The 25,474-nt window shown below is 54.8% G+C and overlaps 1 protein-coding gene across 2 annotated transcripts in view; it reads left to right on the forward strand.

Annotated features, from left to right (window-relative positions):
* The window catches only part of PPARD (peroxisome proliferator activated receptor delta), an 89,090-nt gene that overhangs the window by 59,538 nt on the left and 4,078 nt on the right, over window positions 1-25,474 (forward strand). The window contains exons 3-5 of one of the 2 annotated variants that reach the window (XM_068994039.1): window positions 14,265-14,495; window positions 23,564-23,775; window positions 24,540-24,678. In XM_068994039.1, coding sequence (XP_068850140.1) covers window positions 14,366-14,495; window positions 23,564-23,775; window positions 24,540-24,678 — 481 coding nt within the window. In that variant the 5' untranslated portion in view covers window positions 14,265-14,365. The remainder of the gene's footprint in view (window positions 1-14,264; window positions 14,496-23,563; window positions 23,776-24,539; window positions 24,679-25,474) is intronic. The other variant, XM_068994040.1, reaches the window with a different exon arrangement.

Genomic DNA, 25,474 nt, shown 5'->3' on the forward strand with positions numbered 1-25,474 from the left:
CACGTGTTCAGTACGGGAAGTTTTAAAAGTAGAGCACCATGAAAATAATAAATTACCTGGCACGCTGTTTATGTAAGGAAACTGCCTTCCATTCTTTTGCTCGTCATATCTATGGAATCATGCTGTCTCTGTAGTTCTGTATTCTGCTATTTTCCACTTAGCAAGCTTTTAAATAGTCTATGGAAGCATGAGTTATGGCTAGATAATACTCCGTTTTCTGGGAGTGCCCTAATTTAATTATCCATTCCTTTATTATTGGGCACTGAGTCATTTCTGTTATTTTTCATTATTATAAAAATTGATTTTGTTATTATGAATAACATTGCCTTGAACAGCCTGGTACAGTTTCCTTTGAGAGGAATTACCAGGTCAAAGGACATGATTACTTTTAGGTGAAGCTGACACGCGGTTCACGGTTTCTCCTGGATAGAACTTAGCTGTAGGGCTCTTTTGCATCTCCTATCCCCTCAGGGAGGTTCAGAAGCCACTCCGCCCTGCCAACCCCCATGTCTGGCTTTGTCCACTCCAGCTGGAGTCACGCGTCTCCTGGGCCGATCCGAGTTCCCTTCCCTCTCCCACGGCCTGGCTGTGCCCCCCTGTGCACTGCCCCTCTCCTTGCCACTGTCCCCTGTCCCCCACCCGGTTAGTTCGTGCGGCAGCAGGAGTCAGAGCTCCCCAGAGGCTCACTGAGCATTAGGACGAGATAGCCCAGCGCAGGTGCTCAGCGCACGTTGGTGCTGTGCCCTCCTCTGCCTGCATCGAGTAAATGGGATCGTGTACGTGGAGGTGCCTTGTGAGCTTTAAAGGCCTGGCCGATGTCCAGATCTTAGTTATTGTTTAAAAAGAAAAGGTTTTGAGTAGCAGTGTCCCATCACGCCCTGTAACCACATACCCCCGCAAGCAGGGCCGCGGATACACAGGCTGGTTGGACTTGCTGGTGGAGACGAGGTGTCAGGAGTCGGGGGCGGGGGGGGGCTGTGGTGGAGCCGTCAGGCCCCGGAACGCGGTGGCTGTTTGTGGTCACTGGCCCCCTGCCCAGCAGTGCCAAGTGCCACATGTGCTCCCGGGCGGGTGGGTGTGGCAGCCGAAGAGCAGTGAGACCAGAACCGCGCCGGGAGGCTGGAGCTGGGCCCGTCAGAGCAGCAGTGGGTCTTGGAGTGTCCCGTCCAGACCTGTCCTTCAGCCCTGGGCGGGGCACGGGTGAGGTGCTGGAGCTGGGCTCAGCTTTCCGTAATGGCCTGTCCCTCGGCTCCTCAGCCCGGACCCTCCCAGGAGTGGGACAGGGGCGCGGCTCCCCACAGCCAGCCCGCCTGCGCTCTGGGAGGTGGCCCCTGTCTCACACTGACACCCCTCCTGGGCGCGCCAGCACCCTGCAGCCCGGCCTCCACGGCAGCAGAGGAGTCCGTGTCTGAACGCTGCTCTGGTCCTGCGCGTCCCCCTTGGAGCCCTCCTAGGCGCTCTGCTGCTCTTCAGATAAACAGCCGAGCCTTCGACCTGCTCCTCGAGGCCCCAGGTGGTCTCCAGATCAGCTGCCCTGAGCTCCCAGCACACCCGGCTCAGAGGGTCTCTGCCACCATCCTCCCTCTGAGGGGTCTCTGTCACCCTGTCAGGAGGAAAGGGAGGTGCTGGCAGCATCATAGCTCCTGCGGTCCTTGAATGAGAACATTCTGGAAGCCCCTCACTGTGGCCCTCTGCCTGCTGCACCCCCGCGCTTACCTCTGCAGCTCCTCTGAGCAAGGAGGGTCCTCAGCTCTCAGGCTCCCAGGGAGCGGTCTCGCTCACTTCTCAGCACACCCTTCTTTTACCTTCTAAGAACCTTAAAGCATATTATTCAGTTTTCTTTGTTCAAAGCATAGCTCCCCTTTGTCCCCCCCCATATTGAAAGTGTCCCATGCTCACTGTAAAAACTTTGAGGAACACAGAAAAGTATAGTTAGGAAAATAAAGATCACCCATAACTGTGCCCTCAGAGTAAAGCGCCCTTAACGATTTGGCCACGTCTTCCTGGCTTTATTTCTATGCGTTATGCACGTTTGTTTGTTTCTCCCCCTGCCCCCGCTTGGTGTGAGATTATTTTTCATATTTTTTAAAATTTATTAATTTTAATTGAAGGATGATTGCTTTACAGAGTTGTGGTTTCTTTGGTATGGTTTCTCCAAACATCAACGTGGATCAGCCGTCGGTACGTGTGTCCCCTCCCTCCTGAACCTCCTTCCCACTGTGCGTGTGTCTTGACATCCTTGCGGTTCTGTTGTCTGTGAAGCCAGGACTCACAGCATCTCTGTGGTCCTCCGTGGTGACGCACGGGGCGGCTCAGCGCCCTGACCCACGCCAGGCTCGAGGCCCCGGAGCTGGCTGCCCCCAGGCCTCCCCCTGGCCCTGCCTGGGGAGCTGTCCTGCCCACTCTGACCTCTTATCTGGGCACCTCCTCTGTGGCTCCTTGAGGTCCCGTTTTATTATGGCTTCAGCTCCGTTCCACATGGCTGATGGGCTAACTCTTGATGGAATTGGAAAAATTCTGGAATGGTGGGGGAGGGGTGGCTGGCTGGCCTCCTCTGGTTCCTACAGGCTCTGAACAGGATCAACCCCCCATTCCTTGGGCTTTGCCTCCGGGGATTCCAAGGCCACAGTGCCCGGAGGGGAATGGGGTGACCTGGGCTGACGAATGGGAGCAGAGAGCACCATGGAGCTGCTGGTCTGGAAAACCAGGGCACTGGGTCAGCACCAGGTTAATGATTGAGAGGGAAGCTTGGAGCCAAGCAGCCAGGCCCTGCTCCCATGGGCTGTCTCACCGCTGACCCAGAGGGCTGTTCCCCACCCCTACAGTGAGGGAAGGACGAAATGCAGCGACTGGCTCTTCCCAAGGGCCGGGCGGGGGACAAAGGCTCCGAAAGAAGCCCAGACCCAGAGCAGGGCGGGCCCTGTCAGCACTCCCTTCTCACGGTTGATTGCAAGGCAGGGAATTGGGAAATTCAGGGTGTAGGTCCCTGGCACTCCAGAGGCCAGCACTTGTCCACACTGGAATACTGCTCACTCCGTGCCAGCCCCTGAGGCGGCAGCAGCCACAGCCCGTTTGTTGCCTGTTAAGCATTCGCTGTGTGGTTGTCTTCTCTGCATGATGGCCACCCAGATTAAGTGGTCATACCCCAGCTTTAGGGCTGAGAAGCAGGGGTTGGTGTCTCCCCCAAGTCACAGAGAGGGAGGAGCAGAGCCAGGGTTTGACCCCAGGCCTGACACACAAGGCTGCGGAGCAGTGCATCTCAAGGGCAGTGATGGATGAGAACAGATATAGTGGCAGCTCTTACAACTGGACATGGTGTGGCTGAGGTTAATGTTTTTGCTCTGTTTATTCATTCAATGAGTGTATGCTGAGTACCCATTAAGTGCCAGGCACTGTGCCAAGTCCTGGGGACCTAACTCTGCAAGATAGATGGAAGGCATTATCTGGGAAACTGATTACATGGTGAGAACAAACCAGCTAACAGATGTTGCAGTTCAGTGTGGCAGATCTGGAGGGCCTGGCTCGGGGTTGCAGTAGAAAGGACCAGCGTGGGGCTAGTGAAGGCGAGCTCCCTAAAGAAGGAGGTGCAAGCAGCTCTGGAAGGAAAGTAGCCCTTAGCTGGAGGCGGGGATGGCGTTCCAGACTGAGGCTCACGGATCTAACAGGGCAGGAGCACACCAGCTTCGGTCCAAGGCTAACCCAGCACCACATGCACGGCACACAGTATAATGATTAAGACTGGAGCCAACCCGCCTGGTCTCAAATCCTGCTTTTCCAGTTACTGTGTGACTTTGACTTGATTACTTTCCCTCTCTGTGCCACAGTTTCCTCATCAGTTAAATGGAGATAATAACAGCACCTGTTGGTATGATCTAAATCAAATCCCCTACAGTTATACAGTGGAAGTGACAAATAGATTCAAGGGATTAGATCTGATAGAGTGCCTGAAGAGCTATGGACAGAGGTTCATGACATTGTACAGGAGGCAGGGAGCAAGACCATCCCCAAGAAAAAGAGATGCAAAAAAGCGAAAGGGCTGTCTGAGGAGGCCTTACAAATAGCTAAGAAAAGAAGAGAAGCAAAAGGCAAAGGAGAAAAGGAAAGATATACCCATTTGAATGCAGAGTTCCAAAGAATAGCAAGGAGGGATAAGAAAGCCTTCCTCAGTGATCAATGCAAAGAAATAGAGGAAAACAATAGAATGAAAAAGACTAGAGATCTCAATAAAATTAGAGATTCCAAGGGAACATTTCATGCAAAGATGGGCTCAATAAAGGACAGAAATGGTATGGACCTAACAGAAGCAGAAGATATTAAGAAGAGGCGGCAAGAGTACACAGAAGAACTGTACGAAAAAGATCTTCATGACTCAGATAACCACAATTGTGTGATCATTCACCTAGAGCCAGACATCCTGGAGTGGGAAGTCAAGTGAGCCTTAGAAAGCATCACTATGAACAAAGCTAGTGGAGGTGATGGAATTCCAGTTGAGCTATTTCAAATCCTGAAAGGTGATGCTGTGAAAGTGCTGCACTCAATATTGCAGCAAATTTGGAAAACTCAGCAGTGGCCACAGGACTGGAAAAGGTCAGTTTTCATTTCAATCCCAAAGAAGGGCAATGCCAAAGAATGTTCAAATGACTGCACAATTGCACTCATCTCACATGCTAGCAGAGTGAGTAATGCTTAAAATTCTCCAAGCCAGTCTTCAATAGTACATGAACCGTGAACTTCCAAATGTTTAAGCTGGATTTAGAAAAGGCAGAGGAACCAGAGATCAAACTGCCAACATCTGTTGGATCATCGAAAAAGCAAGAGAGTTCGAAAAACATCTGCTTCTGCTTTATTGACTACTCCAAAGCCTTTGACTGTGTAGATCGCTACAAACTGGAAAATTCTTCAAGAGATGGGAATACCAGACCACTTTACCTGCCTCCTGAGAAATCTGTATGCAGATCAAGAAGCAATAGTTAGAACCAGACATGGAACAACAGAGTGGTTCCAAATCGGGAAAGGCTGCATATTGTCACCCTGCTTATTTAACTTATATGCAGAGTACATCATGCAAAATGCTGGGCTGGATGAAGCACAAGCTGGAATCAAGATTGCCAGGAGAAATATTGATAACCTCAGATATGCAGATGACACCACCCTTATGGCAGAAAGTGAAGAGGAACTCAAAAGCCTCTTGATGAAAGTGAAAGAGGAGAGTGAAAAAGTTGGCTTAAAGCTCAACATTCAGAAAACTAAGATCATGGCATCCAGTCCCATCACTTCATGGCAAATAGATGGGGACACAATGAGAACAGTGAGAGACTTTATTTTGGGGGGCTCCAAAATCACTGCAGATGGTGACTGCAGCCATGAAATTAAAAGACACTTACTCCTTGGAAGAAAAGCTATGACCAACCTAGACAGCATATTAAAAAGCAGAGAATTACTTTGCCAACAAAGGTCTGTCAAGTCAAAGCTATGGTTTTTCCTGTAATCGTGTATGGATGTGAGAGTTGGACTAGAAAGAAAGCTGAGTGCTGAAGGATTGATGCTTTTGAACTGTGGTGTTGGAGAAGACTCTCAAGAGTCTCTAGTCCAGTGCCTTGGACTGCAGGGAGATCCAATCACTCAATCCTAAAGGAAATCAGTCCTGAATATTCATTGGAAGGACTGATGCTGAAGCTCCAATACTTTGGCCACCTGATGCAAAGAACTGACTTATTGGAAAAGACCCTGATGCTGGGAAAGATTGAAGGCAGGAGGAGAAGGGGACGACAGAGGATGAGATGGTTGGATGGCATCACCGACTCAATGGACATGAGTTTGAGTAAATTCCGGGAGTTGGTGATGGATAGGAAGGCCTTGTGCGCTGCAGTCCATGGGGTCACAAAGAGTCAGACACAACTGAACGACTGAACTGAACTGAAGTGGACGTCACCTGAGTCTTAGAGCTGTTGTGAGGGTGAGATGTGTCAGCATACCCACAGCCTGGTGTGTACTGAGCCCTTGGTGAATTGGATGCACCACAGCTGAGTGGGTCGAGCACACGGGCTGACCCTCCTCAGAGCATTCAGCCTGCTGCTGGCATCAGGGAGTGCTGTTTCCTGGGGATGATTTGGTAGGAGAATTAGGGTCCCAGGTGGCTTGGTTGCTTGGGCTCCAGATCAGGCCTCTCTGGAGCTCTGGGCCATTGGGGGTAAATTGCTCACTCCCTCTGCCTAGGAAGTCTGCCTGCCACGTGCGAAATGGATGGAGTGGTGCCGCCCGCCCAACTTTAGCTCCCAGAAGGGGCAAGAGGGCAGGATGCTTGCTTAGCAGGCTTGCCTGAGTGTATGTGCAGGCCAGGATGAGTAGCCCAGGCGTTTGTTCCGTGAGTGTGTCTTTTGATGGAGACTTCATTTTCTGTCCAAGGGCTGCAGAGCAGCACCCCTCTCATTCTGGCTGCAGGACCCGTGTCCTGTTGGAGGGCAACACCAGCTTCTCAAGTGGGGCCAAGCTGTGTCCCAGGGAGAGGGTGTTTGGCCCTGGCACAGTGCTTGGGGTGGCAACAGCAAAGACCAAGGTTTCTCGGCCACATAAATGTTAAACCTAGTGCCTGGTGCTATTTTTAGTCCCAGGGCCGAAGAAAGGAAGAAGGGAATCGGGTTTATTGCAGGGTGGTGCATGGGGTGGCGGCTACCTGCAAAAACCCAGCTTGTGGGCCTGGGCTCAGGGGGAAGGGCGGCCTTGGCTGCTGGGCAGAGGACAGACCTCGCTGCAGACGGAACAACCAGGGCTGCATGACAGTGGACAGCTTCTGGCAGATTGCAGGGATGGGCCGCAGCTTAGGGTTACATCTGAGTGAGCAGCAGCCCCAAGGGCTGTGTTTGTGGGGTTTAGAACAGCCATACTGCAGCTCCCCCTCAGCTGTCACAGGCCGAGGGACAGCTCCAGGCTCGGCAGGGACATCCGCCTGGAATCCAGAGACCCTGGCCCCAAGCCCCGAACTCTAGCCAGAGCCCAGAATCGCATCTGACTTCAGGAGGCCACCACGTGACCCCCCCCAGAACCTGAGAAGAGCTCCTCTAGTCATGGTGAAAGAACATTCTTCCAGCGGGTCTGCGGACAGGACTCTGGGGCTCGGGGCTGTCGGGTGTATAAGGCGGCCTCGCGCTCGCAGCTCCTAGGAGGCCGGCCGAACTCGGGCCCCGTGGGTCTGCAGCCTGCGGTCCTCTGCTGGATCCTCCGGCGTGTTCTCTGAGAGACGCTTGTCAGGCTGGGTGGGCCTGTGCTTTTGGTCTCTGTTCATCTGCCCAGGGGAGCCCCTGGGGCTGGCCTTGGCCAGGGTTGCGGGGGGAGGTGTGGTTGTGAGGACTGGGCCAAGCCTGCCCCGCGGAGGGACCTCGGTCAGCTCCTGACCCCCTCCAGGGTCGGTCCTGACAGTGAACTCTGTCCTGTGCTGCGGGGTCACTCAGAGGGTGCGAAGTATCTCTACGGGGAAGTGTGGTTTTTCCTCCTCCAAAGGGGCCCCAGTCCTCGTGGCCCTGTGGGGTTTCCCAGTCTCCACCGACACCCCGTCTGCACAGATCCCAAAGCAGTCTGTTCCGATCGGCCTCATGCACTCATTTGTGTGGTCAGGGCCCCCAGCACGCCTGGGGCTCACAGAGGTCCCATTGCCTGGCCCCGTCACCGCGTGGCGCAGCCCCCGACGCTGCTCGTCAGAAGCCTCCTGGATGCCTCAGCCACGAGCCCGGCCGGAGGTCTCACCCCTCACCCAGCCTGCACCACCCCCTACCTCCAGGCTTTTTCGTTCTGTGAAGCGTGAGGAATCCATGTCTCCGGTCCTCGTTTGCATACTCGCTAGTTTCTGTTGAGGGTTTCCTATGCGCCAGGAGAGGCACACACTGCTCTGGGTGGTCACCAAGGTCCTTTCCAGCGCTGGCACCGCCCTCCCCACGCTCCCACTCTCCTCTTCTGTCCTGCTGCTGTGTCAACTGGGGCTGTGTTCAACTGCACGAAACTGAAATCTGGCAAACAGGGCCTTGGGATATTAGCATTTAATTTTTCCACCTAATAAGTGGTCTGGAGGCCGATGTTCCAGGGCTAGTTCCGAAGCTCCACGATGCTGTGGCGACCCAGCAGCTCGTTGCTACTTTGAGCCTCACCCTCTAGAGCTGTCTTCTCAGGCTCGTGTTTCCAGCAGACCCTCCTAGCAGATTTCTGTTTGCATATGGTTGGTCAGATTCGTCACCTGAGCACTGTAACTGCTGGACAGCGTGGGAAATTGAGTGTGTAGCTAGGCACATAGCTGACCCAAGGAAGGTGGGAGGGCTCAGTGAGAAATAAGGGGAGTTGGAATCGGTAGCACCTGGGGGTGACTGCCCCAGGTGGCCACTCGCTCATCAGTCAGGGTCACGCGGCAGCAGCTGCGCCTCTGAGCACTTCCCTCGCTCTAGGTCCAGTGATTCCCAGGTTGAGTGCCCAGGGATGATCAGAGAGTGGTCCTTGAGGAACCAGTGTGTACTAGCCAGACTCCCATCCCTGCAAGTTAGGGCCGCAGTTCATGCTTCGTGAATGAGGGAAGCAGCCCAGGAGTGTGTGCATTGGCCAGGTCTGCTTAATTTTTAAGAGAAACAAGAAAGCCAGATTTTTAAAGTTTGTTTGTTTTAATCTGTATTTTGAAAAAGTCTGCAGCTGCTGCTGCTGCTAAGTCACTTCAGTCGTGTCTGACTCTGTGCGACCCCATAGACAGCAGCCCACTAGGCTCCCCCGTCCCTGGGATTCTCCAGGCAAGAACACTGGAGTGGGTTGCCATTTCCCTCTCCAATGCATGAAAGTGAAAAGTGAAAGTGAAGTTGCTCAGTCATATCCGACTCTTAGCGACCCCATGGACTGCAACCCCCCAGCCTCCTCCATCCATAGGATTTTCCAAGCAAGAGTACTGGAGCAGGGTGCCATTGCCTTCTCCGTTGAAAATGTCTAGGGTTATAGAAGTGCTGAAAGGATTGTACAGAGTTCCCGTATACCAGACACACTTACAACATTGAGAAGTGGAGGCTGGTGCAGCACTGTTCATACCAGCTGGATCAGCAGACTGCAGACTTGGCGTGAGACCTCCCAGTTTTCTCACCACGGCGCCCTTTCTGTCGCAGGACCAGTCCACCATCCTCTGCTGCATGCAGTTGTTAAGGCTCCTGTCCGTGAGACTTTCCTCAGTCAGAGAGCCAGAGTTTAACATGACTTCTCCCAAGTTCTCCCATTCTGCTGTAATAATTTGGAAATCATACATTCTATTTACAGTGTCTTAGTGGTTACCTTTGAAACTTTTCCATGTACATTTGACTGAGCCGTAATGTTCATCAGCATCTCCAGCTGTCTCCTGAGAAAGGGCTTGAGCAGTTTAATGCTCATCACGTCCTCTCATCTTCCACATTATTGTTTGTAAGTTTTGCCTTTTCATTTCATTCCAGTTTATTTTCAGGATAGGTTAACGTGCTTAAAGTTCAGAATTTAAAAGGTATCGTAGTAACACAACATTGTAAATCAACTATACCCCAACAAAATTTTAAAAAAAATGCTATAGTGAGAAATCTCTGACTCAGACATTCAGCCCCCCCACCCCCAGAAGGTCCATCTAGTCAAGACTATGGTTTTTCCTGTAGTCATGTATGGATGTGAGAGTGGGACTGTGAAGAAGGCTGAGCACCGAAGAATTGATGCTTTTGAAGTGTGGTGTTGGAGAAGACTCTTGAGAGTCTGTTGGACTGCAAGGAGATCCAACCAGTCCATTCTGAAGGAGATCAGCCCTGGGATTTCTTTGGAAGGAATGATGCTAAAGCTGAAACTCCAGTACTTTGGCCACCTCATGCGAAGAGTTGACTCATTGGAAAAGACTCTGATGCTGGGAGGGATTGGGGGCAGGAGGAGAAGGGGACGACAGAGGATGAGATGGCTGGATGGCATCACTGACTCGATGGACGTGAGTCTTGGAGTTGGTGATGTACAGGGAGGCCTGGTGTGCTGCGATTCATGGGGTCGCAAAGAGTCGGACACAACTGAGCGACTGAACTGAACTGAACCCCCAGAAGCAACCAGTGTTCCTAGTTCTTATGTAGCTTTCCAGCACTATCTTATCAGATCAAATCCAGCTTCGGTATATCTTTTTTCCATAAAGTATAGTTCTTCACTTCAGTTTGCAAATTGCTTTCTTCTCTTATTAATATATCTTAGAGATACTCCCATATCAGTCCATAAACATCATCATCCTTGTTTATGGCTGTCCCTTGTTAATGGATATCTAACTTGTTCCCCACCCATGCCAGTCAAATAATTCTGTAATGAGTAACCTTGTGCTAATACTGTGTGTCATTATCCTTCAGTGGAAGGATATCTGTAAGAGACAACCTAGAAATGGTATCTCTGGGTCAAAGGGAACGTGTCCAGTAATTTAAAAGATGTAGCCAAATAACCCTCTTTAGACGTCATGCTAATTTACTTTCCCACAAAGGACATGTGAGATGGTATTTCCCCAAGTGCATAGCCACAGAGGTGTTAGCGTTTGTTTTAATCTGATTGTAAAAAGTATATTTCAGGGAATTCCCTGACAGTCCAGTGGTTAGAACTTTGCACTCTTACTGCCAAGGGCCCAGGTTCAGTCCCTAGTCAGGGAACTAAAACCTCACAAGCTACCATGGTATGGCAAAAAAAAAAAAAAAAAAAGTATATTTCAGTGATGTTTTAATTTGTATTCCTCTTTTTATAAATGATGTTGAGCGTGTTTTCATATGTTTAAGAAGTAAATGTATACCTTTTTTCTATATTTTTTGTATCTTGGGCCCATTTTTTTGTTGGATTGCTGATCTTTTACTTAATTTTTAAAAACTGTTTTAGAGCAGTTAGCCCTTTGTCTGATGAATTGCAAATGTATTTCCCAGTCTGTTACCTGTTTTTGTTTTTTCCCCTCTGGGTTTGGGGGGTGTGTGTATGTTTGTTTGGCTGTGCTGGGTCTTCGTTGCAGCCCAGGAACTGTTGTTTACAGCATGTGGGAACTAGTTCCCTGACCAGGGGTCAAACCCAGGCCCCCTGTGTTGGGAATGCGAACCTGAGCCCCTGGACCAGGGAAGTCCCTGAGGGGTTTTTTGTTTTTTTTTACTTTGTAGTAAGTTTGTATTTTTATGAAATAGCATTTGTTAATTTTTTTACCCATAAGTTTTTACCCATTAAGTTTTGTGGATTTTAGTATCAATCTCCACTTTTCCTCCACTTAGCTTTTCAGCACTTTTTATATAGTTCATGTATTTTTGTTAACGTTAAAACCTTTGATTTATTTGGACCTTGTCTTGGTATAAGATATAAGGTAGGGATCCAGATGGCTACTCAGTTGTCCCCGTATTATTTCCTGAAGAATCTGTCTTTTCGTTTTGGTTTGGAGTGCCATCTTTTTTAAAAAAATAAATGTATTTATTTTTAATTGGAGGATAATTGCTTTTTCGTGTTGCTGCTGCTGCTAAGTTGCTTCAGTCGTGTCTGACTCTGTGCGACTCCGTAGATGGCAGCCCACCAGGGTCCCCTGTCCCTGGGATTCTCCAGGCAAGAACACTGGAGTGGGTTGCCATTTCCTTCTTCAATGCATGAAAGTGAAAAGTGAAAGTGAAGTCTCTCAGTAGTGTCTGACTCTTAGCGACCCCATGGACTGCAGCCCACCAGGCTCCTCCGTCCGTGGGATTTTCCAGGCAAGAGTACTGGAGTGGGGTGCCATCGCCTTCTATCGTGTTAGTTTCTGTCAAACAGCAACATGAATCAGCCGTAGGTGTGCACACGTCCCCTCCCTCCTGCCCCTCCCTCCCGCCCCCTAGGTTGTCACAGCGTTTGAGCTCCCCGTGTCACACGGCAACCCCCCGCCCCACCCCCCCACCCCCGGCTGTCTGTGTCACACAATGTATTGTTTCAGTGTTGCTCTCTCAGTCTCTCTCCCTGGAGCGCCATCTTTGTGGCATTACAGTCCCGCCCCGTACGCATTTGTATCTGTTTGTGGACTTTGTATGTTCTCTTTCAATGATTACCTGTTCTTGTGCCAGTGCCTCACTGGTTTATTTACCGTAGCCTTTCTATGTAATTCCTTTTATTTCTCTCCAGTTAATTCCCTACCTCCATCCAGCCTCTTTGCTTTCTTCAAGTCCTGTCCTTTACTCTCAGTAGACAACTATCCCTTATACTCAGGTTAACTAAGCAGTGAGACCGATCCCCGCGAGCTTTACCGCCCTCCACACACGCAGTGCTGCGGCGTCCGTGTCTTCCTCTTCCTGTGCCCTTGAGTCACTCCCCTCCCGTCAGTCGTTCTGCCGCGGCTGCCCCCTTGAATCTTCAGACTGTCTTTCTCAGAGGACCTCTCCTTTAGCCACGGCTTACTCGAGTCTCCTCTGTTCCAAAAAACCTCCTCGTGGCTTTGCTAGATTTTCAAGCTACATCCTCTTATAAATTTTTTCCCCTGATGATAATCATTTAACAATAAGTCTCCTTCACTGTCCCAGCTTACTTGCTGCCACTTAATCTTCAGAGCCCTGCTTTCTATCCCACCCATTTGGTTGAAATTTGTATAACAAGGTTAGAGATAACCTCACAGTCACCAAATTCAGTGGCCGTGTATCTGTTTATCACTCTTAAACTCTGCAGCATTTGACATGGTTGACTACCCTCCCCCCCAAAAAAAACAAACCCAGCCCTTGCCTTGTCCCTGCCACACTCCCATCCCGAGTGTCTCGTCTCCGGTGCCCCGCCCCCCTGCGGCATGTCAGTCTTTAGTGAACTGAGCTCCATCCTGCGGCTGTCCTATCAGTGAACGTGCACCCGCACACGCAACTCCAGATTCCTAGCCCCCCGGCGCCTAGAGTCTGGCGCCGAATTTCCAAGCTGCCTTTGGGAGAGCAATTTAAGGATCATTGTGTCAGTCCACACAAGGGAGAATGGAGGCCTGGTGGGAAGCAGTGATTAAGAGGGAACGATTTACCGCCAACTGGAAGTTGCTTTACTGTAGCACAGGGGTTCTCAGGCTTGGCTGTGCATTACAATCCCCAGGGGAATTAAAAAAATCCCGATGCCAAGCTGCTCCCAAACCAGTCGAATGAGAATCTGTGAGGATAGCTCCCCAGTGATTCCAGTATAGCCAAGTTTGCAAGTCTAGAGCAAGGTGAGAGAGGTGAGTCTCGAGTGGCTCCCACTTGCCGGCTTTGATAGGTGGGCAGTGGGCGTCTGGGTCACAGAGGTAGGGATTACCAGAGGAGGGAAGGGCCAGCTCAGGGCCAGAACGTGGCTTCTGTTTGGATCGGTTGAGTTTGAGCTGCCTGTGGGGACATCCAGGGTGAGGTTCCAAAGGTGCGTGAATTTCCGTGAGATAGGTCTCTCCTGATGTTAGTTTCCGGGTCTGCACCGCCACAGCACGGTCTAGTCACGCGCCCTGTGGCTTGAAGTGTGCATGCCGGATTCAGTGCCCTCCCAGCCATCCCTTCAAGTCCTCTCGCCTGTGGCGCCCCTCGCCCTGCCAGCGGGGTTCCCCACCACTCCTCAGCGTGTCGGCTCCGCGTCTCTTCTCAGGCTGTATCCCCGAGAGGCCTTCCCTGCCGGACTCTCCCCACATCTCGTGGCCTCACTCCCCCTCACTTATGTGTGATTTGTGGACAAGACTGGTTGGGGGTTGGAACTGCCTCCTCTAGGGTGACGTATGGGGGTCACCAGATTCCGGAACAGTGTGCATCACCCCTTACTCGGTGGCTCTGCGCTGACAGTCTGGCTGCAGACCTGTCAGCTGCTGGCCTAGTGGGCAGGGAGTGTGTCTTTTTCCTTCTCCCAGAGGCAGGAAGGGTGGGATCCACTGCCTTCAAGCCAGGTGCTTAGGAGAGAGATGATTCTGGGGCCTGGTGGGGACAGGATGGGGGTTGGGGGCTGGAGAATTTGACAAAGGCCCTCAGGCCATTCTCATGTGGCTCCTGCAGGCTCAGGAGGCTCAAAGAGCAGGGCGCGGGGAAGGATTCACGGGGGCACGTCGCCCACCACACCTGGCTCATAGAGACTGCTCTGAAGCCCACAAACCCGCTGCAAGAGCCAGGTGGGCAAAGGGTGGAGGCGCAGTGACCCGTGATGCCAGGAGGGGAGACTGGCTCACTGCAGGCCTGAGGCACTCCTGCCCCAGCAGGGCAGCAGGACGTGCCCCCCCATGTGGGGGCTCCTCTCCCCACCCGTCCCCACCCTGTCACCCTCATCCTCCCCAGCCTCTTCCTGTCTTCCCCTTCGTCCAGACTGACGGGAACTGCCCTGTAGAGATCCGTCTGCGTTCAGACCCAGATGATGCCAGAGCTATGACCCGGCCTGCAGGCGTGGCGCCCAGGGGAAGTCAGCCATGGAGCAGCCCCCGGAGGAAGCCCCTGAGGCCCGGCCAGAGGAGGAGAAAGAGGAAGCGGCAAGTACAGAAGGAGCCCCAGAGCTCAACGGGGGACCAGAGCACTCACTTCCTTCCAGCAGCTACACAGGTGAGGGGGTGCTGGGGACGCAGACGGGGGAGCCTGGCCCGCCGCACACAGCGTCGTCGTGGGAGGCAGGAGGCCAGGGTGGGTAAGGGCCGGAGCCAGGCAGCCCGGGGCCACGCCCCGGCTCTGCTGCTCATCAGCTGCAGGATCTTGGGCGAGTTGTCTCCATTCTTCCTGTAGAACACGGGTTTCAGCAGGTGTACACGCAGGCTTTTGTGGGAATTGAACGAGTTAGCATTTGTAATGCGTGTTGCTGTTGATATTCCACCTCTCATACTACAAGGGGCCCAGGACAAACGTGCATCAGCAACATCCAGAAAGATCACCTTACGTGTGATGATCAGGCTTAGACAGAACACACAGCTCAGTTCATCTGGTGCTAGTTACACATCATCAGGGTGCTTTGCAATTAGGCAGATGCTAAGCAGTTAGAGAGAATGACCGGAATTTAGCTTCTCTTGCCTCGCTTGTTGGTTCCGCGGTATCTACTGCCAGCATCAGCGCAGAAGCCTTCCTCTGGTACCTTGTGCCACTCCGTCATCCTCCTCCTCTCATTGTCGTGATGTTGGGTCCACCACCAAGGTCTCCCGGACGCCCCCTCTCAGCCCCTGGCTCTCCCTGCTGCTGATGCCGCCTCTTCCCTCGCCGCCTCACCCCAGCTCTCTCCCGCTCCCTCCACCCGAGTGCTGCTGCGTTCACTGATCCTTGCTCCCTTCCCGCAGAGGGAGCTCTGGGTCAGTAGAGGACGTGCTGCCCGGAGGGGCATCCCGACCTCGCTGCTGGTTTCAGCTGAAGGGGATCCCAACTGCAAGTGGTGATGTGGGCAGAGGAGCGGGCTGGCCCCACAGAGATGGCTCTGGCCCCCTGGGTCTGCATGGGAAGAAGGAGGCGGATGGGGTCCGGAGTTGAGGTAGGGCGGACAGGGGCTGTTGAGGTCGGACTGGCCCCCACCTGAGCCCACAGCTACAAGAGGCCTGGATCCCTATGTCACACTGCTCTGAACCTGCACAGCAGGAGCCCAGCTTTTGTAGAGGTTCCTCCTCCTCGGGGCACAGGCTGGGGCAGGGCGACTGGAGAGCCATTGGCCAGTCCCTCCGGTCCCACCAGACACCCAGGCATGAGGAAAGTATGCTGCTGTGACTTCAGGCCCCAAGAGAGGGTGTCCCCCCGCCCCCAGGGTCACCTGCTCCCTGTTGGGTGGCTGGTTCCTGGGATGGCTTTGCAGAACAACCTTCCTCAAAAGAGAGGACTGGCTAAACCTGCAGCCATCTTGTCCTGCAGAGCTAACAGCCCACATTGTCTGAACTGGAGACAGGCACGGAGGATTAGGAGGCAGAGGGGAGACACTGGGGGCTAAGAAGGAGCAGGAGATGTCACCAAGGACCCCAGGGAAGAGAGGGCCTCGGGGTCGGTGGCCTCACTGCCTACCCTGGCCCACACTCTCCCCGGGCATGGAGAAGTTACCAGTGCGGTGTCCTGTCCCGTGGTTCTTGCGCACCTTGGGGGACCATATAGCCAAGTGGTAGCCTGTTCACATGCAGAGCAGCATGTGGTAGCTGGTGCAGAAGCAGGCGAGGCAAGTGAGGTGATGGAGTCTCGGGGAGCTGATGGGTTTTCGGGCTTACAGGGAGGTGTCTGGGGCAGAATGTGCCCAGCCAGTCTCACAGTGCTGTGTACGATGTGACATTTAGTAGAGTTTGTGTATCAATAAATGGATGACTTGGCAGTAGAAAGAACTACTTGTTTGGTAATTGAAACAGGACGGGATTGTTTAACCTAATCACTTAAGTGAAAGCCATAGCATGTAAAATTCTAAAAGGCAAGCCTCCCACCAGAAAAGCAGGAGCAGGCAGTTGGCGGTAGGACAGACAAATGGCCAGAAAACAGGAAACCTTTCTCAGTCTACCAGACAGCCAAAGAAGGGCTCTTCACATGAGATGTCATTTAGCGTGTGAGTTTGGTGGCGAGGACCAGGCTGGCCTTGCAGCCCCCGAGGCGGGGAGGGCGGCTTGGCAGTGCAGGCCAGCACTTCTGAGCGTGTGCTGCTTCGGTCCTACAGCTCCTCTTTGAGGAATGTATCCAGTGTAAATACGCGCTCAGGGTGCGCAGAGATTTCTGCACTCATCCACAGCCACGCCATTCATAATAGCAGAAAATTGGAAAGCACCCATGTGTGGGGAGCTGGTATGTAAACTGTGGGAGAGCCGTGCAGTGGGGTGCCTTGCGGTCAGTAGGAAGACTGAGGTGGGTCTGTATGCACTGACCGGGAAGTAAGCTCCCAACTGCTTGAGGATCCCACTGTTTAAAAATCCTCACGTACCTCAGAAGGCACTGGGATAGAACAGCCAGAGGACTGGGGGCTGCTTGGAGGGGTAGGATTGTGGAGGGGGGGGGGGTCTGTCACACGCTGCATGTGTGCCCTTATATGTTTTTCCCAGCAAGCCTGCAGCAGTCTCATAACTTAAAAAGCAAATGAATTGCTTTCTTTAAAAGGGTGAAATAAACTAGTTGTTGTTTTCTTAAAAATAAAAGCAGCCAGCAGGTGAGGGGCCCCAGGAGCAGAGCTTCTTGCGTCGGGGAGCCCAGCGCCCAGGGCAGGAGCCCCAGGTCTGCCAGTCTGGACCGCGGGCCTCTGGAAAGGGCCTCACCTCTCCAGTCTCAGTCTGTTCATCCTTTAAGGCTGCGTCTTGGAGCTTCCCTGGTGGCCTCGTGGTCAGGGTTTCCGGCTTTCACCCTGGTGGCCTGTATTCTATCCCTGGTCGGGGACGCTGCGTGGTGCGGCCAGAAGTCCTGCCCATCTCAAGGGCCAGTGGGTGAGGAGTCACGGCAGCATGTGACCGGCCACAGCTGTGCCAGCACCTGCCGGTTCCCTGTTCCTCCCGTGAGTCTGTGACTTTGGCCTCTGGCGTCCCCTTAGGGACCCCAAGAGGATGAGGCGCCGTCTCAAGCCCTGAAACAGCAGGCAGGCCTCAGAGTTTGGCTCCCTCTGACCCCCCCCCAGAGGTTTTGCGCTGATGCTGTGCACCTCTGTACCGAGCTTAGCACCCGCCAAGCACCCCGCTTCCAGGAGGTGGTCAGGATGGGCCTCACGTGAGCACTCAGCAGTGAGGATGCTCGCATGCCCCGAGTCCTTGGCTGGCGGGGGCGCTGAGCCAGCCCTCACCCGCCTCTCCCGCCCCCTCCCCTCTGGTGGCAGTGATGAACCTCCCAGTCACACCCAAGGGGGAGGTCAGAGGTCTCCGCGCGGGACTGAGCGACACAGAGTATCCTTCCTCCCAGCCTTGGCACTTCCTCTCACTCAGCAGTGCCTGACGGGGTTCCGCAGGGGCTGGCCATCCAGGGGAGGGCATGGCTGGGTACCTGCCCTGAGGAGCCCACAGGCCAGGTGAACTGGAGACTGCCGGGTTGCCCAGCCCCAGAGTTCCACAGAACTGGCCATGTCTTCAGAAGCTGTTTGCTATGGGGGCTCTACCAGTAAAGTAAATAGACAGGACTGTTCCCTCTGGGCCGCCCTCCCAGCTCTGACAACAGCATGCCTCCTGCGATGGAGACTAGATAGACAGGCCGGGGAGGTGATGACGTGAGTAAGGCCAGTCGTGTCTGTTTGCTGAACGTGTAATCAGAGATGGTGCAACTGATACTTGACTCTCTGCGTGACGGGGCTACTGCTTATGCTAAGCCCAAACACTCCAGTAATACATTCGGCAGTGACTCATCTCACTGATCCTAGTCACAAACTATTGATTAGTAGTTATGAACACAAGTATACACATGCACGCACACATAGGTATGGGCGGTCATCCAGTGCTGGGGGTCAGAGCTCAGCCCTGGGGGTTCTGAGTTATAATTCTTAGTCTGCCACAGTGTTAGGGTTCTGTGGAGAAAGAACCAAGAGCGAGTGTGTGTGTGTGTGTGTCTGTGTGTGTGTGTGTAGAGAGAGAGATTTATTTTAAGGAATTGGATCATGTAATTATGACGATTGGCAACTTGAAATTCTGCAGGGAGGCCAGCAGGCTGGAGGCCTGGGGGCAGTGATGATGGAGGTCGAGTTGGAAGCAGCCTGCAGGCAGCATTCCTTCTGCCTTGCGGAGGCCTTGATCTCGTCTTCCTAAGGCCCTCAGCTGACTGGCAGGGGCCTCTCACATTATGAGGAGTCCTGATTTAAATATCAGTAGTATCAAAAAATACCTTCACAGTAACATGTTAAACTGGATTTCATGGGTACCTAGCCTGGCCGAGCTGACACAGAATTAGCCGCTGTCAGCACATCACCTAGCCTTCTGAGCCTGTTTCCTCATCTATGAAAGAGTCTTAAGAAGACCTGCTTGAAGGGTTGTTGCATGGGTCACATGAGGCTGATGCGTGAAGCATCCAGTGGAGGTCCTGACACACTGGGCGTGCATTGAACACGTAGCCCTTGCAGGGGTTCTCGGATTGAGGGTCCAATCCCAGTCCTACCATGTACTGCATGGTGACCTTGGACAAAACCTGTAACTTCCTGGGCCTCAGTCCCCTCATCTTTAAATGGTGGCAGTTACTGACTCCCACGGTGGTTTGAAACGATGTTCATGCTCAATTGCTCAGTCATGTCCGACTCTTTTGTGACCCCATGGACTGCGGTTCGCGAGGCTCCTCTCTCCCTGGGATTCTCCTGTGGGGAGATCATGGGTGGGCAAGGAGCCTTCAGAAGTGGGTCCCTTGAGTGGGGAACATTCTGCCATTATCACTTTGGGGTAAGATATGGTGACGGTTGGAGAATAAACTTTTAAGTCAGGTGGTGAACAGGGAAGAAACAGAACTTTATCTTTGGAAAGCTCACCATGCAGTGACAGGAATACCCCAATACACCGGTTCCCCGCAGCAAGCCCGCCCCTGCAGGAGACAGGCGCTCCACGCCCCCGCCCCTCGGCTCCCGGCCCCTCAGCTCCTGGCCCCTCGGCTCGCCGCCCCTGGGCTCCCGGCCCCTCAGCTCCTGGCCCCTCGGCTCCCAGCCCCTCAGCTCCTGGCCCCTCGGCTCCCAGCCCCTCAGCTCCTGGCCCCTCGGCTCCCTGCCCCTGGGCTCCCGGCCCCTCGGCTCCCGGCCCCTCGCTCCCCGCCCCTCGGCTCCCGGCCCCTCAGCTCCTGGCCCCTGGGCTCCCAGCCCCTTGGCTCCCCGCCCCTGGGCTCCCGGCCCCTCAGCTCCTGGCCCCTCGCTCCCCGCCCCTCGGCTCCCGGCCCCTCGGCTCCTGGCCCCTTTCTGCCGTGTGCCAGTTCCTCGTGTTCTCTCCCGCCTCACACAGGCGGGGCGGGGGGCTGGCGCTCTCCCATCACTCCTGCTCCAGGCCTCCCTGCCTCCCCGTGGCCTTCCACCACCTGGCGGGGAGCAGACGTACCTGGGCGCCAGTGCTGCCCTGCGCCTCTCTCCCTCTAGGCCAGTTTGCAGCTCTCCTGACTGGTCCCCGCCACCCCGGGATGCTCACTGGGGCCTCTCCCTGCCGTCCAGAGATCTGCCTGTGTCACTGGTACAAGGGCTTGGCACCTTGGCTTCTTCCAGGCGGAGCAGGGCAGGCAGAGCAGGGGTGCCCAGTCTCGTTCGGAGCTCTCCCGGCCTCACAACAAGATGACCCTCCGCCCCCGTCTTGGTTTCTGTGCCATGGAGAAGAGGAGCCAGCAGCCAGAGGAAGGAGAAGGCCCGGCCCCTGCCATGTGGGCACAGGCTTGGGAACTGCAGAACCTTACTAAGTCCCCTCCTCACCGAAGCGGATTTACAGAGCACTGCCAAGGTCCAGGAGCTCTCTGTTAGCTCCTGTGCTCCTCACCATGACTCTAGACAGACGCCGCTGTCAACTCCATTTGCAGAGGGGACATGCCCAGGGCACAGAGCTTAGGTCTGAGTCTTGGACCCCGACTTGAACTGCCCACAGGGCTCTTGAATCCATTCTCACCTCCCACACCAGGCCTGCTGCTTCTGAGAACCTGGAACCAAGGTGGGGGTCGTCCAAAGCCCTGACCTTTGAGCCGAGAGAGGGGAGCGGTCACATTCCCTGACCCCCTCGCCCGGCAGCAGCTCCCCCGCAGGCCTGCACCTCGCTGCCTGCCCCGCCACCAGCCAGCCTTGCCGCTCACTACCTTGGGTCCTGGTTTCCTCACCTCCGCTGGTTGAGGGCATGGTCCGACTCCGGCTCTGCGCTCAGCAAGTGCACAGCAAAAGTCTATTGAGTGAAGAGAGAGGGTGACATTGCCACAAGCCGTGCCAGCAGCAACCAAGTGACCAGACGCCTGCCAGCCCTCCAGAGCCACAGCGGGAACAAGGAAGCGCCCCTCTTCATGGGGAGGCGGGAGCAGCCTGGGGTGATAGGTCGCTGTGAACCCAGGTTCGGTGGAGGAGGTGGCCTTCGAGATCCAAAGAGAACGTGAGTAGAGATGTGCCGAGGCTAGCGGGGGAGGCAGACGTGCAAACCACAAAAGAAACACCGCTTACGAGAAGCACCAGAAAGCGAACACGCTCACAGACCACAGATGGGGAGGAACCGCCGGAAACCCTCCCTGCCCGCGTCTGCGCAGGTCTCCACAGAGCCCCGTCACGTGTTGTCTCGTTTTCTCCCAGCAGCTGGTGACGTGAACCCCATGCCCTCCAGGAGCGGCAGGTCCTGCCCGGCCCCTCCAGCCAGAGGGCACCGAGGCCCGGGCGCCCAGGCGGCTGGAGGACCCTCAGTCCAGAGTCGCCGGGCACCTGCCCTACATCCAGCAGCAGCACCCCAGCAGATGGAGGCCCTGCCCTGTGGCCCTTACGTCCTGATGGGGGCGCCCAACTCTGAGTGCACTCAAGGGTCCCTGAGACCGGAAGGGCTCCCTCCCCTAGGCCCCCCACCCCCCCCCGCAGTGAGCGCCCCTGTCTTCAGGCTGAGCGACACAGCTGCAGCCCATGGAGCACCTGGCCTCTGTGACTGGCCTGGCTTTTCAGGAAGCAGGGGCCGTGTCACCCCTACCCTCCCAGCTGGGAGGCGAGCAGCTGCTGCAGGCTGCCGTTTCCTTCTCCTGGGATCTTCCCGACCCAGGGACTGAACCTGTGTCTCCTGCGTCTGCTGCACTGGCAGGCGGATTTGTCTACCACTGGCCTACCTGGGAAGCCCTCTGTCTGTTTATTCGGTGCACCAGGTCTAGTGGCGGCATGCAGCGTCTTCGCTGCCACCCTCGGGGTGTCTCATTGTGGCTGTCGGGCTCAGTAGTTGCAGCGCCCCGCTTTAGCTGCCCTGCGGCATGTGGGATCTTAGTTCCCCGGCCAGGGACTGAACTCATATCCTCTGCGCTGGAAGGCAGATCTTAACCACAGGACCAGGGAAGTCCCAGGAATCAAGATCTTGTGCAGAGTGACTGTACTGTAGAGGGCAGAAGGCAGCCCGGAACGCGTTACGTCTGGGCTGACCACCGTGGCTGGGGTCTCGCTGTAGCACCGTCTGCTCCCAGCTCCTCTGCTCTGGGGATTTGGCCCCTGCCCCTGAGGTGGGTGTGCCTTCATCAGCGAAGAAGGCAGAGGACGGCAGGCTGTCAGGCTAGCCTGGCAGGGGAGACAGGCAATCTGTGGCATCACGAAGCAGCTTTGTGCTAGGGCTCAGTCAGGCCCCCTTGCCGGGGAGGGCTTGTTTCTGAGCGTCCAAGGAGGCGATCAGGAGAGGCCCCCAGCACTCCTTAGTGAGTCAGCTGGCAGCACTAATAGCCCGAAGCCCCCTGTGGCCAACTGCTTTCCTCACTGACACTCTCAATCCGGGGCTCAGACGTCTGTGCCTTTATTAGTAATAGGAAAACACTCAAGGAAGTTCAGCCTGCTGCCCGGTCAATGTGATTGAGACTTCTGCTTTTTCTGCTCAATCAAGCAAGAAACTCCATGGGAATGAACTTGAGCTTCTTGAGAGACTCTTCACAGCATCTCTGGAGTCCATGCAGGAATCAGACTTCTGGGGTGGGGGCACTTCTGAAGCCCCCACAAACCATGCCGCACACCATCTCCCATGGGCCCACCCAGTGGAGTCTTATAAACCAGGGAGCCTCTTCCTCAGGACAGTCTAAGAGAATCTGTCTGCTTTTTCCCTCTTGCTGCCGTCCTCCCAAAACACAGCCATCCCCCATGCCCTCTCCACCAGTGGTGAGTCTGCCCAGGCCAGATAGTGAGCAGAATTTCTGGAACAACTGCAGGGTGTCAGATCTGGGGGAAAGGCTTTGGACACATTCACCCTCCTCCCAGAGAAGCTGTCATTAACCCCACATTCTAGGTGAAGAGACTGAACCTCGGAAAGGTTGACTCTCAGAGGTCATGTAGCCCTTAAGTGGCTGAGCCAAGACTGTGATTCATAGGCGTCTTCTCACCACCTCTGCTCCCGTGAGGGCTCTGGTCACCTCCCCAGGCCCCTAGGCCTGGCAGGACGTGAAGCCACCCTGTGTGTGTGTCTGCAGACTGCGCCCTGTGCTGTGTGTCTGCGGACCGCGCCCTGTGTTGTCTGTCCACAGACGTCTCCTTGTGTTGTGTCTGCAGACCTTGCCTCGTGTTGTGTGTCTGCAGACCTCACCCCCTGTTGTGTGTCTGCAGACCTCGCCCCCTGTTGTGTGTCTGCAGACCTCGCCCCCTGTTGTGTGTCTGCAGACCTCGCCCCCTGTTGTGTGTCTGCAGACCTCGCCCCCTGTTGTGTGTCTGCAGACCTCGCCGCCCCGTGTTGTGTGTCTGCAGACCTCGCCCCGTGTTGTGTGTCTGCAGACCTCGCCCCGTGTTGTGTGTCTGCAGACCTCGCCCCCCTGTGTTGTGTAACTGCAGACCTCGCCGCCCCGTGTTGTGTGTCTGCAGACCTCGCCGCCCCGTGTTGTGTGTCTGCAGACCTCGCCCCCTGTTGTGTGTCTGCAGACCTCGCCGCCCCGTGTTGTGTGTCTGTAGACCTCGCCGCCCCGTGTTGTGTGTCTGCAGACCTCGCCCCCTGTTGTGTGTCTGCAGACCTCGCCGCCCCGTGTTGTGTGTCTGTAGACCTCGCCGCCCCGTGTTGTGTCTGCAGACCTCGCCCCGTGTTGTGTGTCTGCAGACCTCGCCCCCTGTTGTGTGTCTGTAGACCTCGCCGCCCCGTGTTGTGTGTCTGCAGACCTCGCCCCCTGTTGTGTGTCTGCAGACCTCTCCCAGAGCTGCTCTCCACTCTCACTGCTGGACCAACTGCAGATGGGCTGTGACGGGGCCTCGTGTGGCAGCCTCAACATGGAGTGTCGGGTGTGCGGGGACAAGGCGTCGGGCTTCCACTACGGCGTTCACGCGTGTGAGGGATGCAAGGTACGGGCTGAGAGCGGGCTGTCCTAGCACGGTGAGTTGACCTGACAGAGCTTTCCCGCTGCCAGGCAAGGCCCTGACCAGACCCACTGCGAAATTCCTGCCTGGGAGGCAGCCAGGCCTTTGGGCCGGTTCCAGGCTGAGTTCTGGGTCCTGCAGCAGAGGAGGGGTTCCCTTACCTGGCCTGGGCTGGGCACCGGTGGTGCTGACCCAGCCTCTCACCTGGGCCGCTGGCGCCCCCTGGGGACCGGACAGGAGAGGGCGTGCAGGGCCGAATGCGGCTCTTGGGCTTGCGTCTCCTCCCTGAGATCAGGGCTTCCTGGGCCTCAAGGGCCCAGGAGAGGCTCTTTTATAAAAAAAGAAACATTTTAATTCCTTTTCCAGGGGTGCTTTTGGGTTCTTTCTCCTAACTGCACACCCATCAAAATTGCACAGATGATTTTACTAAACAACTGCCTGGAAAACTGCAGAACCAGATGCATTTACAAGTAAATTAAGTTAGCCATAGTACGTTTGGTGTTATCTACAAAGAAGCACTTAAATATGGTATTTTATTTTGAATTATTTCAAAAGTTTTAGAATTATTTTACTTTCCTTTTGCCTCTCCTCTCCAATGATATTCCTCCGTTAATTTCAAAATTCAGGAATTGTTTCATCTTAAATGTATAATCAAGCCCCTGAGTGCAACCCAGCGGGCAGGCCAGGAGCCTCACCCTTTCTCCCTTCCTCGTGGCTTTTCTCTTCCTGACGTGTCCCCACTCCCTCAGGGCTTCTTCCGTCGGACAATCCGCATGAAGCTGGAGTACGAGAAATGTGAGCGGATCTGCAAAATCCAGAAGAAGAACCGCAACAAGTGCCAGTACTGCCGCTTCCAGAAATGCCTGGCACTGGGCATGTCACACAATGGTGAGCTCACCTGAAACTAGGTTTCCAGGGGCCCAGAGACAGAAGGGGTGCCCTCGGAGCAGTGCCCGGCATGCAAATCAGCTGTCGACCTTGCCCATCTGGACCCTGAGTCTCAAAGTCCGCACAGGCTGGCCCAAGGTCCGCCTTCCCAGACTGCCTGGGACCTGCCACACTCCCAGGCTGGGGAGTCGCCTGTCTGCACCCAGGCCTCACCCTCTGGCCCAGAAGGGGCCTGAGAATTGACCCCAACTCCAGTGGTGCTGAAACCACCACTCTCCTGGACCCTGTCCTGGATGACCTGACAGGGTGTGAAAAGCCACTGCCAAGGCCCAGGATGCCCTCAGGCCTTGGTTGTTGAGGGCAGCCAAAAGCCAGTAGCTGACCACGTGTATCAGCTGCCAGGAGCCAGGCTGCAGTTTCCTGGAGGCCAGTGCTCCAGGAGACAGAGCCTGCCCTGCCCTGTGCGCTAGGTGCCCAACAGAGTCTTGCCTTCAGACTTTCAGGATTTTGGATAGCCCACCTGCCCCCCGTTTGCCCCTCTGGGTCAGACCTCCAGAGGACAGGGAGGGCCTCTTGTATACTTATCTCCACCCACAGATACCTACCTGTCTTGTGTCTTGGAGGGTGGCAGGCCTAGAGTTTAATCCCTCCCCTTAGTCTGTATCAGCCAGGACCCCTATCCCTTGGGTGGGGAGAGGCAGCTTTTCTAGGAGGTCTCAGGGGAAACTGAACGCTTCTCAGTTTTTCTCTGAGAGAAGCCAGATTCACATCCTGGTCTATTATTTTTGAGTGCTTC

The sequence above is a fragment of the Capricornis sumatraensis genome, chromosome 22, assembly GCF_032405125.1.
Source record: "Capricornis sumatraensis isolate serow.1 chromosome 22, serow.2, whole genome shotgun sequence".
In the NCBI taxonomy this organism is placed as follows: Eukaryota; Metazoa; Chordata; class Mammalia; order Artiodactyla; family Bovidae; genus Capricornis; species Capricornis sumatraensis.